Genomic DNA, 12,798 nt, shown 5'->3' on the forward strand with positions numbered 1-12,798 from the left:
GTAGCAGGCAGCAGCGTGTTCAGTGAGGTGGTCAGTGAAGACGAGATGAGAGCAAAGACCTGGAAGAGGGTGTGAGCCTGTGAGGGGTCCCTTGGAAGGATGGTTTCTGCAGGAGAGAACAGCCAGTGCAAAGCTGCCCGTGTGCCTGGGATGTTCAAGGGACTGTGGAGGCAAGTGTTGGCTGGAACAGAGTGAGCGAGAGGGAGAGAAGCAGGAGTTGGGGTCAGAGAGGCCCTGGGGGTCCTCCCCACCCGGCCTGTGGTCCACTGGGGGGACGAGAAGCCATGGCAAGGCTTTGAGCAGAGTAAGGCCATGGTTTCCAGGTTGAAGAGCCGCAGACGTGGGAGTGGGGAGAGGAAGACACAGGGAGGGAGTCTACTGCCATCCTCCAGGTGAGAGACGATGGTGACTCAGACCAAGTCTGAGCAGCTCAGGAGTGAGAAGTCGTTCTTTGGAGATCCAGCGGGGCTGTGCTGCAGAAGGGTCATGCCGTGGCCCATCCACGAGGCCTCAGAAGGCCAATGGCTCTGAGAAGATATCGGTGGGGTGAATATGGGCTCCTGTGGGCGACGAGAGTAAAGGCAGGTTTTTAATGAAAATAGCATTTGCGTCCAGTTTTTAGTGCACTTGTAGTTCAGCGGAGGAGAAAGTCATGAGCACAAATAATAAAGTTAGGGGTGGCAGTGGGGATGTTTCTGGGTGCGGCTGAGTGATCAAGGAGTTCTGTCCTAGGCCACAGGTATTCTCTTTGGTCAGGGTTCACTCCTGTCCAAGAGGGGCCAGGATAGAGCTATGGTTCTCAAAGTAAGGTCCCTGGAACATCAGTATCAGCATCTCGGGGAATTCTTTAGAAATGCAGATCCTTAGGCCCACCCCAGACCTATTGAATCAGAAGCTCAGGGCGGGGGTGAGGGGGCAGCACTGTGTGTTTTATAAGCCCTCTTGCTGATTTTGCTGCATGCTGAAGGTTGCCAACCACTGACTTGGAGTTTTCCATGAAAGAGTGTGAAAACAGCAGTACAGATGGATGAAGGATTCTCTGTGACATCACTTCTGGGTCATAAAATTGTGGTCAGAATGTCTTGCGGAGATTCAGAATCATCACAGCTCAGTCCCTCAGGTCATGATGGCTCATGTTATCCAACACCTGTCCCCAGCCTGCCCGGGCCTTCCCACCAGACTGTGTGTGTTTCCGGCCCTCACTCTGTGTCCCTCTGTCTTTCTCACTCCTATGTCTGGGTCCACAGAGGAGTTCTTCGTGACTGGCCCCTCGGATCCCATTGTGGCAGTGCTGGGCGGAGACACCGTGCTGCCCTGTCATGTGTTCCCACCCATAAGTGCAGAAGACATGGAGCTGAGGTGGTTCCGCTCCAAGTTTTCAGAAGCCGTGTTCATCTATCAAAACCGAGTCGAGCGGAATGAGGAGCAGATTGCTCGTTACGTAGGGCGGACCTCGCTGGTGAGGGACTTCCTTGCCCAGGGGGAGGCTGCCGTACGCATCCAGAAGGTCCAGGTCTCAGACAATGGGCTGTACACCTGCTTCTTCAGAAAGGGAGGCTTCTACGAAGAGGCGAGTTTGGAGCTGAAGGTGGCAGGTTGGTGACTTGAGTTATGTTTTTGATCCTGGAATATTGGAGTTGGGAGGAACTTCAGGGACCATGTAAATCGGCCCCTCATTTTACAGATAACAGGAGGCTCATCCACTCATTCCGTTATTCAGTACAAATATATCGAAAGCCTACTCTGTGCCACATCCTATTTTGGGCACCTGGGATACATCAGTGAACCAAACAATGTTCCCTGCTCTGTGGAGTTTATATTCTAGAGGCAATCCATAAATACTAGATAAATAGGTTTTAGAGGATATTAGGAAGTGGTAAGTATTTAGGATAAGAGGCCAGGAAAAAAGTGGAAGGGGACCAGGGGTGAGGAGGGCTTCAGTGTTGCATGGGGCCTCAGGCTGGGCTTTTTTGACAATTTGAGCAGAAGCTCAAAGGAAGTAGGAATTTAGCCATGTGGATATCTGTGGGACCAGAGTTCCCAGCAGAGGAAACACCCGGCGTGAAACCCTGAGGTGGGAGTGTGGCTGGTGTGTTCTGAGCACACAAGCCGGCCCTCATGGTGGATAAGATGAGTGAATGGGAGGGTGGTAAGAGGTGACGATAATGGAACGAAGAGATGTTCCTGGCCGAGGGTGCACAGAGAAGGGGTTGGTTAATGCTCTCTGGGGCGATCAGGAGGAGTTCATAGGTAATACACACTTGAGCAGGCACTTGAGTTCACCAGACCAGGCTCCAAAAAGCCCTTGATGATGATGGACTGGAACATGAGAAGGCAGGGGCCACAGAGAGCATGGTGATCGCAGTTACTAGCAGTTAATCAAAGGGTCCTTGGGGCTGGAGTGTGTGGTCCCTGAGGGGCATAGGTAGTGGAAATTGGGGGGAAGAGGAGAGGAGTCTGGGGGGGGAAGGCAAATTCCAGATCATAGAAGAGTTTGCATGCTGTGCTATGGGATGTTGATGGATTGCTGAGGAAATTTTAAACAGAGCAGTGCCTGGAACGTTCCCTTTGTCAGCTGTGAGGAGGATGGATGAAAGGTGAGCCAGGCTGGAGGCATGGGTGCAGTGATGAGGTCAAGAGGATGACCTCACATAGAGGCAATGGGATCACATAGAGGGACCGGGGGATCAGACATCAGTGGGGTTTAGAAAGCCGACCCAACTGAGTGAGTGGATTTGGGGACACAGTTTGGAGGGGAAGAGGGGACTGCAGAAGCTCCCAGGGTTTTGCCTTGGCTGTTTGTTGTTTAGTGGTAGGAATATTGAAAATTTTGTGTGTCGACTGAAGAAACACACACAACCTAAGAGCTATAAGCTGAGTTTTATTCAGGGTCTTACTGAGGGCTATATAATCCGGGAAACAGTCTCTCAGTAGCTCTGAGAAACTGCTCCAAAGAGGTAGGAGGAGAAGCCAGTTTATACAGGATTTTGGCCATGAAATGTGTGCAGACAAGCATACATCTCGGTGAACGTTTACTGCTAGTCACGAGGATCAGACACCTCAGTTAATGATTTTAGTGCTTTTCTATGTGTGAGAAGATGCAAGAACCTGGGTTCATTAAATTTTTTTTCCCTGAGATATCTCTAACTATCTAAGGGACCTGTTTTTCCAAAGCACAGAGTGCCTTATCCTATTTTTTTTGTCCTGAATTCCTTTTGGGGTGTACTGTCAGTGAGTGGCTACAGTGCTAATGACTTGATCCTTGTAGAATTGCGTGGTGGGCAACATTCTTTGTTTTAGATGTGTTATCTGTTGCCATGATAATGCTGTGTAACAAACAGCCACAAAAATCACAGTGGCATATAACAATAACCATTTATGTAATTCAGGCATGAAAGGAGTACAGCTAATCTGGACTGTAATTGACTAATCTTACTTGGGATTATTTATACACCTTTGGTGATGTTGGGGAAATACAATTAAAAACAAAATCTCCCAAACCAGAAATCATCCTCACAAAGTTAGTAGAGAAAGAATACAGTTTTATTACTGAATGGGCATTAAACCAGAGTCTGATACACATCACAGGACAGATACACAATCTACTAAGAGATCGCAAAGACAAGAGAGAAAGCTCCCCCTTTTATAAAGTCAAGCAGATACATCCCATTACATACATGTTTTCAAGGTAAACACTAACTAATCCTCAGGTCAGAGGACTTGATAGCACCATCTGTCACATAGTTCACCCTAAATTTTCCTGGTAATTGAGGTGACTATCTATGTTAGCTAATTGGCTTTATCCAGAGGAAAAACAATTTCTTATGCCTTTATGACAGAAGGTGGTTTTACAGCTTGGAGTTCAGTGTCCACTGAAGTTAGGCTCCTACCCTTCCACAGGGCAGGCAAAGATTGGGTGCTATCTCCCTTAACGTTTCTATTTCAAAGAGATGGCTCCCAGGTCCTAGAGAAAGGCATTCGTGGGTCCCAAAGCTGGCAAGAGGCCTATCTAGTTTTCAAAAAGGATTTATATACATTTCAAAGTGGAGGGGGGGACTTCCCTGGCGGTCCAGAGGTTAGAACTCCACCCTTCAAATGGAGGGGCTGCAGGTTCGATCCTGGGTTGGTGAACTAGGATCCCACATGCCGCGTGGCGTGTGGCCAAAAAATTAAAAAAAGAAAAAAAAAAAGGAAGTAGGGAGAAAATACCTACAATGACAGGTTTTCTAAAGCAAGTGTTCTAAGGAAAAGGATGGGAGAGGAATCTCTTCCTTTATTTTCAACGCGGAGAATGACGCCTCTTAATTTTAATTCTTATTTGTCCTTACAGTCAGCTGAGGAGGTCACCATAAGGACCTTTGCTGGGTTTGTTCAAATGGGTATTGGTTGATCTAGGAAAGCTTCAGCTGGAAAGGCTGCACCAGACCAAACATGTCCTCCCTGTGGCAGAGGGTAGTCCAATGGCACAAGGATGTTACAACCTCTGCTTGAGTCACATGGCCTAGCCTCTCACTGGCTAGTTGAGTCACCTGACCCGGCCCAGAGGCAGAGTGTGAAGGCATCAAAAAGTGTGTGGCCGAGGGCCAGCTGGATATAAAGAGGGAGTGAAGATTTGGGAATCTTTTTACAATCCATCTATCACAGATGGGGCAAAATCACGTATTCAGTTCTGGAATTTTAAGTTGGAAATGTATGTGAGGAATCCTGGCGGAAATAACCCACTGGATGCGGATATACGGGAGGGGAGTTCAGGGGATAGGGTTGTCATCTGATCTAATTTTGGTGGTGATTTTCAAAGAGAGGCAGTGGGTGTGGAAGCCGGTGCCCTGGGAGAGTGTGTGAGGTGAGGAGAGTCGAGGATAAGGATGGGACCTGGGACCACATTCCTCCTGTTTCCACTGGGCGTCAGCCCTTGCACCTGCATGACTGGGGAGAAGAGCCCCAGCCCTCTGAGCCCCCGGAAGTCCCCACACTCCTTCCTTGTGTTCCCCGTGGCAGGGCGGCTGCCTTTCTCCCTGCAGGGGACAGCCTCCCCCAGAGCCCCAGAATGCAAGGCGAAGGGCTCCCACTGGAGTTGTGCACACGTAGGCACTGCTGGGGCCCCCAGGACCCAGGCGGCCCCCCTGGGCTCTACATCTTGCCTCCCGCAGGTGTGGGCTCTGCCCCTCAGGTGCGCATCACAGGGCCCGAGGAGGATGGGGTCCGTGTGGTGTGCACGTCCTCAGGGTGGTTCCCGAAGCCCCAGGTGCGGTGGAGAGACCTCAGCGGAGAGAAGTCCCTGGCGTTCTCCGAGACGCACACCCAGGACGCTGAAGGGCTGTTCGGCGTGGAGGTGGCTCTGGTGGTGAGAGACAGCTCTGCAGGGAACGTGACCTGCTCCGTCCTCAACACTGTCCTGGGCCAGGAGAAGGCCATGGCCATCTTCATCCCAGGTCAGCGCTGCTCGCTGGTCCCCGCAGGGCTGGCGGAGCGGGCCGGGCGCTCCTGAGTGTGCTGGGCTTGGGTGTCCCGGGTGGTGGCCCTGACGGGGTCTCTGGCCGGGCCGCAGAGCCCTTCTTCCCCCAGGCCTCTCCCTGGAAGCTGGCTTTCTCAGTGAGCCTGTCTGTGCTGATGGTCCTGCTGCTTGGGGCTGGATGTTACACCAAGAGAGAACATTCCATGAAGTTGCTGGCGATGCGAGAAAAGGAGCGTCTGCGCCTGGTGAAGGAGCAGCACCGGCGGGCAAAGGAGGAGGTGCTGAAGGACGCAGGTAAGGCAGGACAGTGGCCAGGGCTGGAGAGCACGGCAGCCGCACTGAGATGGATGACCGACCGCAGGGCCTGCCTGAGTCCAGGGCTCCGGGGAAATCCGGGCCCAGGGCCGGCGGCTGGGGAGACCCAGGGTGGATGGCTGGAGCCAGGGAGGCCCCGATGGGTCTGGGGTTGGAAGCTCCTCCAGGTTACACACAGAGAGGTGGTATTTTGTGGACTCTTTTTCTTAGGGATGGGAGCTCATGCTTCTTCTGCACTCTCTTTCAGATGAACTCCAGGCAGAACTCGGTAAGTTCTGCTTTTCCCCCTGAGCTCTCTGCATGCCCTTCGTAGGAGACATTCTGGTTCTTAGTTCACCCGCTTCCTGTGTGTTGCCTTTCAGACTGGAGGAAGTCGGCTTACCTGGCTGGTGAGTGACTCTCCTGATGTCCTTGGGTTTCCTGTCCTCCTGTGACAAGGCGTCCCTCTCCTTGCTTCTGTCCAGACACAGCCGTGTGGACCCCCTCCCTGGGGCGGAAGTGAAGGCTGCTGGGAGGCCGAACCCAGCTGCAAAGGCTCTCCCAGATCTGGGCCGCTGATTCCCACCCAGTGCTTGGGAGCCTGGGTGTGACGGTGACCCCAGGGTCCATCATGCACCCTGGGTCTTATTCCAGCCATGACTGACCCACTATATTGATAGTTTTCTAGCCTTGAATGCCCCTGGTTTTCAGACAGTACCTGGAAGCAAAAGTCATGTGCTCTGAGATTGCATTAAAGGAGCTATCCAAATCAGCGGGGTGATTCAGTTTAGGAGTGGGACCTCCTGTCTCCACCCCAAAACAGCATCCAAAGAGGGTCTGTTCCCTCTAGTTTCTTTGGGTGATGATCAAAAAGTTATGGGGGCATAGCTGGGCTGACCATGCGTGGGAATGTGATGGGAAGGGCTGTCAATGCCCCAGAATAGTGATGTTTATCTCTAGAAATATTTCATCTGAGAAAGATTAACCACTTTTATCCCAGAACTCATCTCACATTCCTGTCCTTAAATAGTTCCCATTTCAAGTTATTTCCCAAATATATCTTTGCCAGAAAAAAACTGAATATGATGATGCTTTCTTAAAATTATAGAATAATTTATATTGTATTCCCTAAAATGTTTTCACACATAGTAGAAGTTTTGATCCTTAGCGGCAAAAGTCAATGTAAGTAGAATAAGAACTTTTGAGGTTTTTGAGGCACAGAACAGCTAAGTGACTTGCCAAACATCACACAGCAGCAGCGGGACAGTGGTGTAAGTCAGCCTGTAATGCAGGGCTCCTGACCTGTGGTCCAGGGAAATTCCCACAACACCCGCTGTCTGCACATAGCAGGGGGTCACCTCCTCTCCAGCCTCTCCACGACTGTAGTTAGTCTCACCTGCAGAGCAGAGGGGAGGCACGGGCCAGTGGATTCACAGCACGCAGGCTTGTTCTGGCTGAGGTCTCACCAGGGTGTGTTCCCTTTCAGCCTGGAGGAAGGCCCAGCTGTATGCAGGTAAGTGGCTCTGAGTTCCTGCAGCCTCCCCTCCCCAACCTAGACTCTGCCCTCTTCTCCATCAGGGGACTCATGAGGGTGGGCTTGGTGTCCCTGGTCTCCTTGTCACTTTTGTAACCTCCATCCAGAGACCGCAGGGACTCCTCCTTGGAACACAGATCTGCCTCCATTCCGGCCTGTCCTCTACTGCAGGGCACTGTCAGGGTTAGCCACGCCCTCCCCAAACACCTGGCCCAACTGGAACTGCTCACTGGTGCAGTGACCATGGAGGGGTCAGTTGTGAGGAGGGACGGCAGCAGAGAACGACTGTGTGGATCAGGGATCGCTCAGCCCTGGAAGATTTCAGAAGTCATGCTTGCCTGCTTAGGACTCAGGCCTTCCCAAGGGGGCCCTTGGTTCTTGATCCCTCTTGCTCCCAAACTCCTACCCCTTTCGGCTCTAGCTTTGGTTTTCCCGCTTCTTCCTGGTCCTCTGGGATATTGGTCTTCTCTCTGCTTCCCCGTGCTCTGACTCCCTGTCCAGACTCAGTTTCTTCCTCCAAGCCTCCTTGGTTGCTGAGGAATTAGTTGCTCTAGAGCAGGTGTTCTGGATCTGGGGTCCAGAACTTCTGGGATGTTGATGGACTCCTGGGGTGAGGGTCTGTGAAAGATCTGAAATTATATGAAAAATCCTGTGTAATAGGAACAAAAATGTAATAACCATTATCTCTCCTTTTCAGAGAACTCTGTGTTTGCTGATAGGCCCATTCCTGGTTAGGTTTATTAGGGGCAATGTGTGAAGAAACATAGAGGAGTCACAATTGTTTCCCAGAGAAAGGGTGGGGAGCAAATCAAGGAAGACAAGACCAGGAGGAGGAAGAGTGGAGGAGATGAGGAGGAAATAGTGTGTCTGAGATTTGTCTTATAGAGATTGGGGTTGCTTGTAGTGGTGGAAGAGAGACCACAAGACACAACCATGGTGGTTTGAGTTGGGGGGCACACAGAGGTTGTGCAAGTTATTGGGGTGCATGAAGTGTAATCTACTCCTTGATACCGCTTTGAGAAATTTCAGTCAAGACATTTATTTTTAAACCATTTTGAGGTAACCCTCGAATTGAGTTGGCCTCTGATAACGAGACCATCTCAACCTTCCCGTAGTGGTCAGGGCAGGAGTGTGGTATGGGACATCCTAGTGCAATGTAAGGTTGTCCCAAGGACCCTTTAACTTTGGGGTGAGTTAAAGATCTATACCCTCAAAGCCTGTGTAACATGCCCTTTCCCTGCTTGGAATGTTTTTGTTTACAGTCAGGAATATAGATCGTGAGAGACAGAGAGGGTTAAACCAAGGGGTGAAAAAAGCATGAGGAGTGAGGATGTCGTCTTAGGGATTCTTACCGATTCTCCCTGGGATTTATATGTTAAACATGAGGATCAGATAGTCCTCTTTTACCATCTCCCCCTTACCTGCTAGATTAAAGAGCTTGTGTTTTAATGTATATCTTGTATACCCTTCTATTTTGTAAGGACAAATCCCATTACACTAGAATCAACATTTCCATATTGACAGGTTCATAGTGTGAGGTGGACAAATGTTTGATCTCTTTTTATTCATAAAATTGGAAAAACAATTTATAATTTAATGATTTGTTGTGGAAATTAAGTGAAGAATAGCATCACACTCGATACATTGTGGAGTCTCACAAATGCCCACTCTCTTTTCTCCTCCTCCCCCTTCTTCTTGTTAATCTCGATCACTTGTGATACAGAAATTTATAGCTGGGTGTCAACTAGTGTCTTGGTGAAGAGCAAGTAAATTAAAGTTCATTTTTTTTCTCAAAGGGTCACATGGGTCAGGCCAGTTTTTGTGATCTTATTTCCATCAACCAAATCAACAGAGACGGAAATGTCAACTTCTGCATGAACCTGTATTACGTGGGGATGGTGGTCACAAATATGCACCCCAAATGTGCACGGAAATGTCATTTACTTACTTCTACAAATGTTCTAATCTTGTTCCCGAGTCTTCACCCTGTTGGAGGCAACAGCTCTCCCTGTGCAGACATTTCAGGGTCCCATGACTCATATAGGCTCTGCTTTGGCTGGCGGCGAGCTTCCTTTCTTCTTCCCAAAAGGGAGTATGGAGGTTGGAAGAGATTATGTGGCCTTGGGTCAGTGGAGAAAGGGGTCCCTCTGCTCTCCCTTAGTCATATCAGGCCATCACCCTGGAGGGACTAGCCTGACCTGGTCCTTACGATCCTTGGTCTGGGGTCAGCTGAGGAGCGGCAGGTCCTGTCTAGCTGTTTAGGCACTGTTGTTTCCCACCTACCCTTGACCCCATCCCAAGGTTCTTAATACATCCATAAAGTTCCCTTTACCACAAGATATTTACACATTTTGGGGTTTAGAACATGGACATCTTTGGGGGCCTCTCACTGAGGTTCTCCTGGAAGCTTACAACCTCTCTGGGTAACTATAGGGGGAAGCAGATGACTAGATCCAGTATTTTGGGTTCTCCCTCACATATAGGGATGTTTTTGCTTCACTAACCCTGTGAAAAGGGGGAAGAGAATTCATTAGTGTCTTTCCTCTTACTGAATGTATGTCTTCCTCATTTTGAACACCTGTCTCCCTTCCTTGAAACCTTTCCGTTGCCTCCTAACTGGGCAAGATTTCTCTGATGCTGTATCCCGAATTCTCTCCACTAATGGTTTATAGTCATCCTTTGAGTTCAGTTAAGCCAAGTTGTATTCTCTCTACCGCTGGCTTGGAGGTAACCTGCATGTTCGGCTCAATTAACCCTTTTTTTTTTTTTAAATTATGCCATATTTTACTTCATAAAAATAAAATACTTCCCTCATCAAAACACCATAATACAACAACAAAATACAAACAAACAAAAATGGCAAAAAGGAAGAATACTTGCCCTGGATGTGATATACAAAGGCTTAAAATGCTAAATAGAGAAAGACCTAGTGTAAGTCAGTATAAAATTACCCCCCCGCACTGGAACTGGCACAAACATACAATTCATAAGAGAAGAAATTCCAAATCAATAAACACATGAAGAAACATATATCTTCACTACCTATTAAAAGATGGGATGAAAAGGCAGTTTTATAACTGACGACAGGTTAAGTACAACATTTTAGAGGGAAACTTGACATTCCGTGTCATAAGCTCTGTTTTTTAAATTTTTATTGGGGTATAGTTGTTTTACAATGTTGTGTTAGTTTCTACTGTAGCTCAATTAACTCTTTTTTTTTAAATTAATTAGTTTATTTTTGGCTGTGTTGGTTTTTCGTCTCTGTGTGCAGGCTTTTGTTGCAGCGAGCAGGTGCTACTCTTCCTTTCTGTGTGCGGGCTTCTCATTGCAGTGCCGTCTCTTCTTGCAGAGCACAGGCTGTAGGTGCGCGGGCTTTGTTAGCTGTGGAACATGGGTTCAGTAGTTGTGACTCGTGGGTTCTAGAGCACAGGCTCAGTAGTTGTGGTGCACGGGCTTAGTTGCTCCGTGGCATGTGGGATCTTCCCGGACCAGGGCTCGAACCTGTGTCCCCTTCATTGGCAGGAGGATTCTTAACCACTGTGCCACCAGGGAAGCCCCTCAATTAATTCTTGGTAATTACATGAAAGCCTTGGATATTTTGATATCCCCAATTCTTTCTCCAGAAAACCTAGTTTTCAGGATGGATGAGTGGCTAGGGACTTGAGAAAGCTTTATTTTATAGTGAAATCTGGGCAGTGACCTTTATGTTCAAATTAATATCAAGCCTCTGAATCCCTCAGTATTAAGGTCTATGGCTTAGCCTTCAAGGGAGGCTGAAGCATGATGGTTCTGTGTGTGTGTGTGTGTGTGTGTGTGTGTGTGTGAGAGAGAGAGAGAGAGAGAGAGAGAGAGAGAAGAAATACATGCATCAGTTGAAAGTTTCCAAAACATTTTCCTCTATAACTCTCACATCAGTATGCTTCAGAAGACTAAGCACTGACCCTGATATGTACAGTCTCTGCAAACCCCTGATATGAAACGTGTGGTTCTCTTGTAGATTGGCGGAAGGAGAAGTTCCAGGCCTGTGAGTGACTTCGTGTTCTTTCTGGATGTTCCTACTGCTGCCCCTGTGGCTTCTCCTTCAGTTCTCAGTGGTGATGTAGATGCTGGCACCATCAATGGTGGTGGGGCGTCGTGGTGCTGATAGTCACATAGGTGGGGCTGGTGGGTGTGGCTGATATTGGATGCTAAATAGATATTTTTCAGTCTTTGAAGTCCAGGCTGGTCCTCAGGGCCCTGTGACATATGTAACTCTGAAATTATCTTGTGGATCCGTTTCCTGCTTGGAAGACTGTGAACTTGAGTCACAAGTTTCTAATCTTGGGGGGCTTAGCCTTCTCCCCATGCAGCTGAGAGTCCAGGTTGCGGGGTGGTTGTGTGCTCTTATTATGGGGCAGGGGAGGGCCTTGCATGATAGGCAACTTTCTTTGCAGGGCCTGTCACTCTGGATCCAGGATCTGCCCATTCAGACCTTGTCGTCTCTCATGAAAACACGACTGTGGCCTGGAAGGACACCAGTGTGAACTTAGGAGGCACCTGCAGCGTATTGGGCTTTGAGAGCATTACGTCAGGGTGCTGTTACTGGGAGGTGGAGATCAGGGATGCAGACCGAAGCGAGTGGGCTCTGGGGGTCTGTAGGGAAAATGTGAACAGGAACGACTGGTATGTAGAATCCCCAGAAAAGGGGTTCTGGGTTGTGGGGCAGTTTGAAGCTGGATGTTGTGCCCGTACTCTACCTCAGACTCAGCTATCCCTCAGACAGGTTCCCCGCAGGGTAGGGGTGTTCCTGGACCACAAGGAAGGGGATGTCTCCTTCTACAACATGACTGATGGCTCCCACATTTTCTCCTTCCCTCGGGCTTCCTTCTCTGGGACCGTCTTTCCATACTTCATGATCAGGTCAGGAGATGTGTCCCTGACCGTCTGTTCCAAGGAGGGATGGTCTGAGGGGCACCCTGTGCCCCATAACAGTTCTTTTCTGGAGGAACCTGTGAGCCTCCCAGGGGAGGGGTTCAGCTTAGGCTCAGGTGCTAATGCTCCCCCAGTGGCTGAGTCTCCATTACTCCCCTGCAAACCGGAGGCTGTGTCCCCATAGGGCCCGTCACTGTCCTGGACCCCTCGCTGTGGGTCTTCATGGAGCTGCAGACTCCATGTGACAGAGGCCTCTGCGATGGGTCCTGGATGGCTGGGAGTCTTGCCCTGTTGCTGTGGAGGCAGACTCCTGGGTGTGTGGTTACGAGAACCATCAGTTCCTGCCTTGTGCTCAGGAAGCAGATGATAAAAGCTGACCCTGGGCGCGTTTCGGGGTAGCCTGAATTTTACTATGGGAAGTTGTTTTTCTTTCGGTAATAAAAAATATTTCATGAGGTTTTTATACTGTTTGGATGTGATAGATGGAATTACTCTGCAGAATAAAGTGGTGTTTACTTTATCCAATGTGAGTTTGTGCAGAAGAACCCAGAGGCTGATGGTTGGTCCCCAGATCTGTTTTGGGGGATCTGTACTATTAAGCCAG

At 49.2% G+C, this 12,798-nt stretch overlaps 1 protein-coding gene across 1 annotated transcript; it reads left to right on the forward strand.

Annotated features, from left to right (window-relative positions):
- Positions 1–1,126: 1,126 nt before the first annotated feature.
- On the forward strand, positions 1,127–12,378 carry LOC132374366 (butyrophilin-like protein 1). Its single transcript, XM_059937978.1, has 8 exons — positions 1,127–1,595; positions 5,151–5,432; positions 5,549–5,749; positions 6,018–6,038; positions 6,133–6,159; positions 7,236–7,262; positions 11,281–11,307; positions 11,717–12,378. The coding sequence occupies exons 1-8, from the start codon at positions 1,127–1,129 to the stop codon at positions 12,376–12,378; spliced, it is 1,716 nt and encodes a 571-aa protein (XP_059793961.1).
- Positions 12,379–12,798: the final 420 nt, after the last annotated feature.

Source organism: Balaenoptera ricei, chromosome 11 (assembly GCF_028023285.1).
Source record: "Balaenoptera ricei isolate mBalRic1 chromosome 11, mBalRic1.hap2, whole genome shotgun sequence".
In the NCBI taxonomy this organism is placed as follows: Eukaryota; Metazoa; Chordata; class Mammalia; order Artiodactyla; family Balaenopteridae; genus Balaenoptera; species Balaenoptera ricei.

Bases quoted from the DNA above. Each gene is read 5' to 3' on its own strand.
- LOC132374366 (XM_059937978.1), top strand. From the start codon at position 1,127: ATGGCTCATGTTATCCAACACCTGTCCCCAGCCTGCCCGGGCCTTCCC. The intron at 5,750-6,017 runs GTAAGGCAGGAC...ACTCTCTTTCAG, and splicing joins GGAGGTGCTGAAGGACGCAG to ATGAACTCCAGGCAGAACTC. The intron at 7,263-11,280 runs GTAAGTGGCTCT...GTTCTCTTGTAG, and splicing joins GAAGGCCCAGCTGTATGCAG to ATTGGCGGAAGGAGAAGTTC.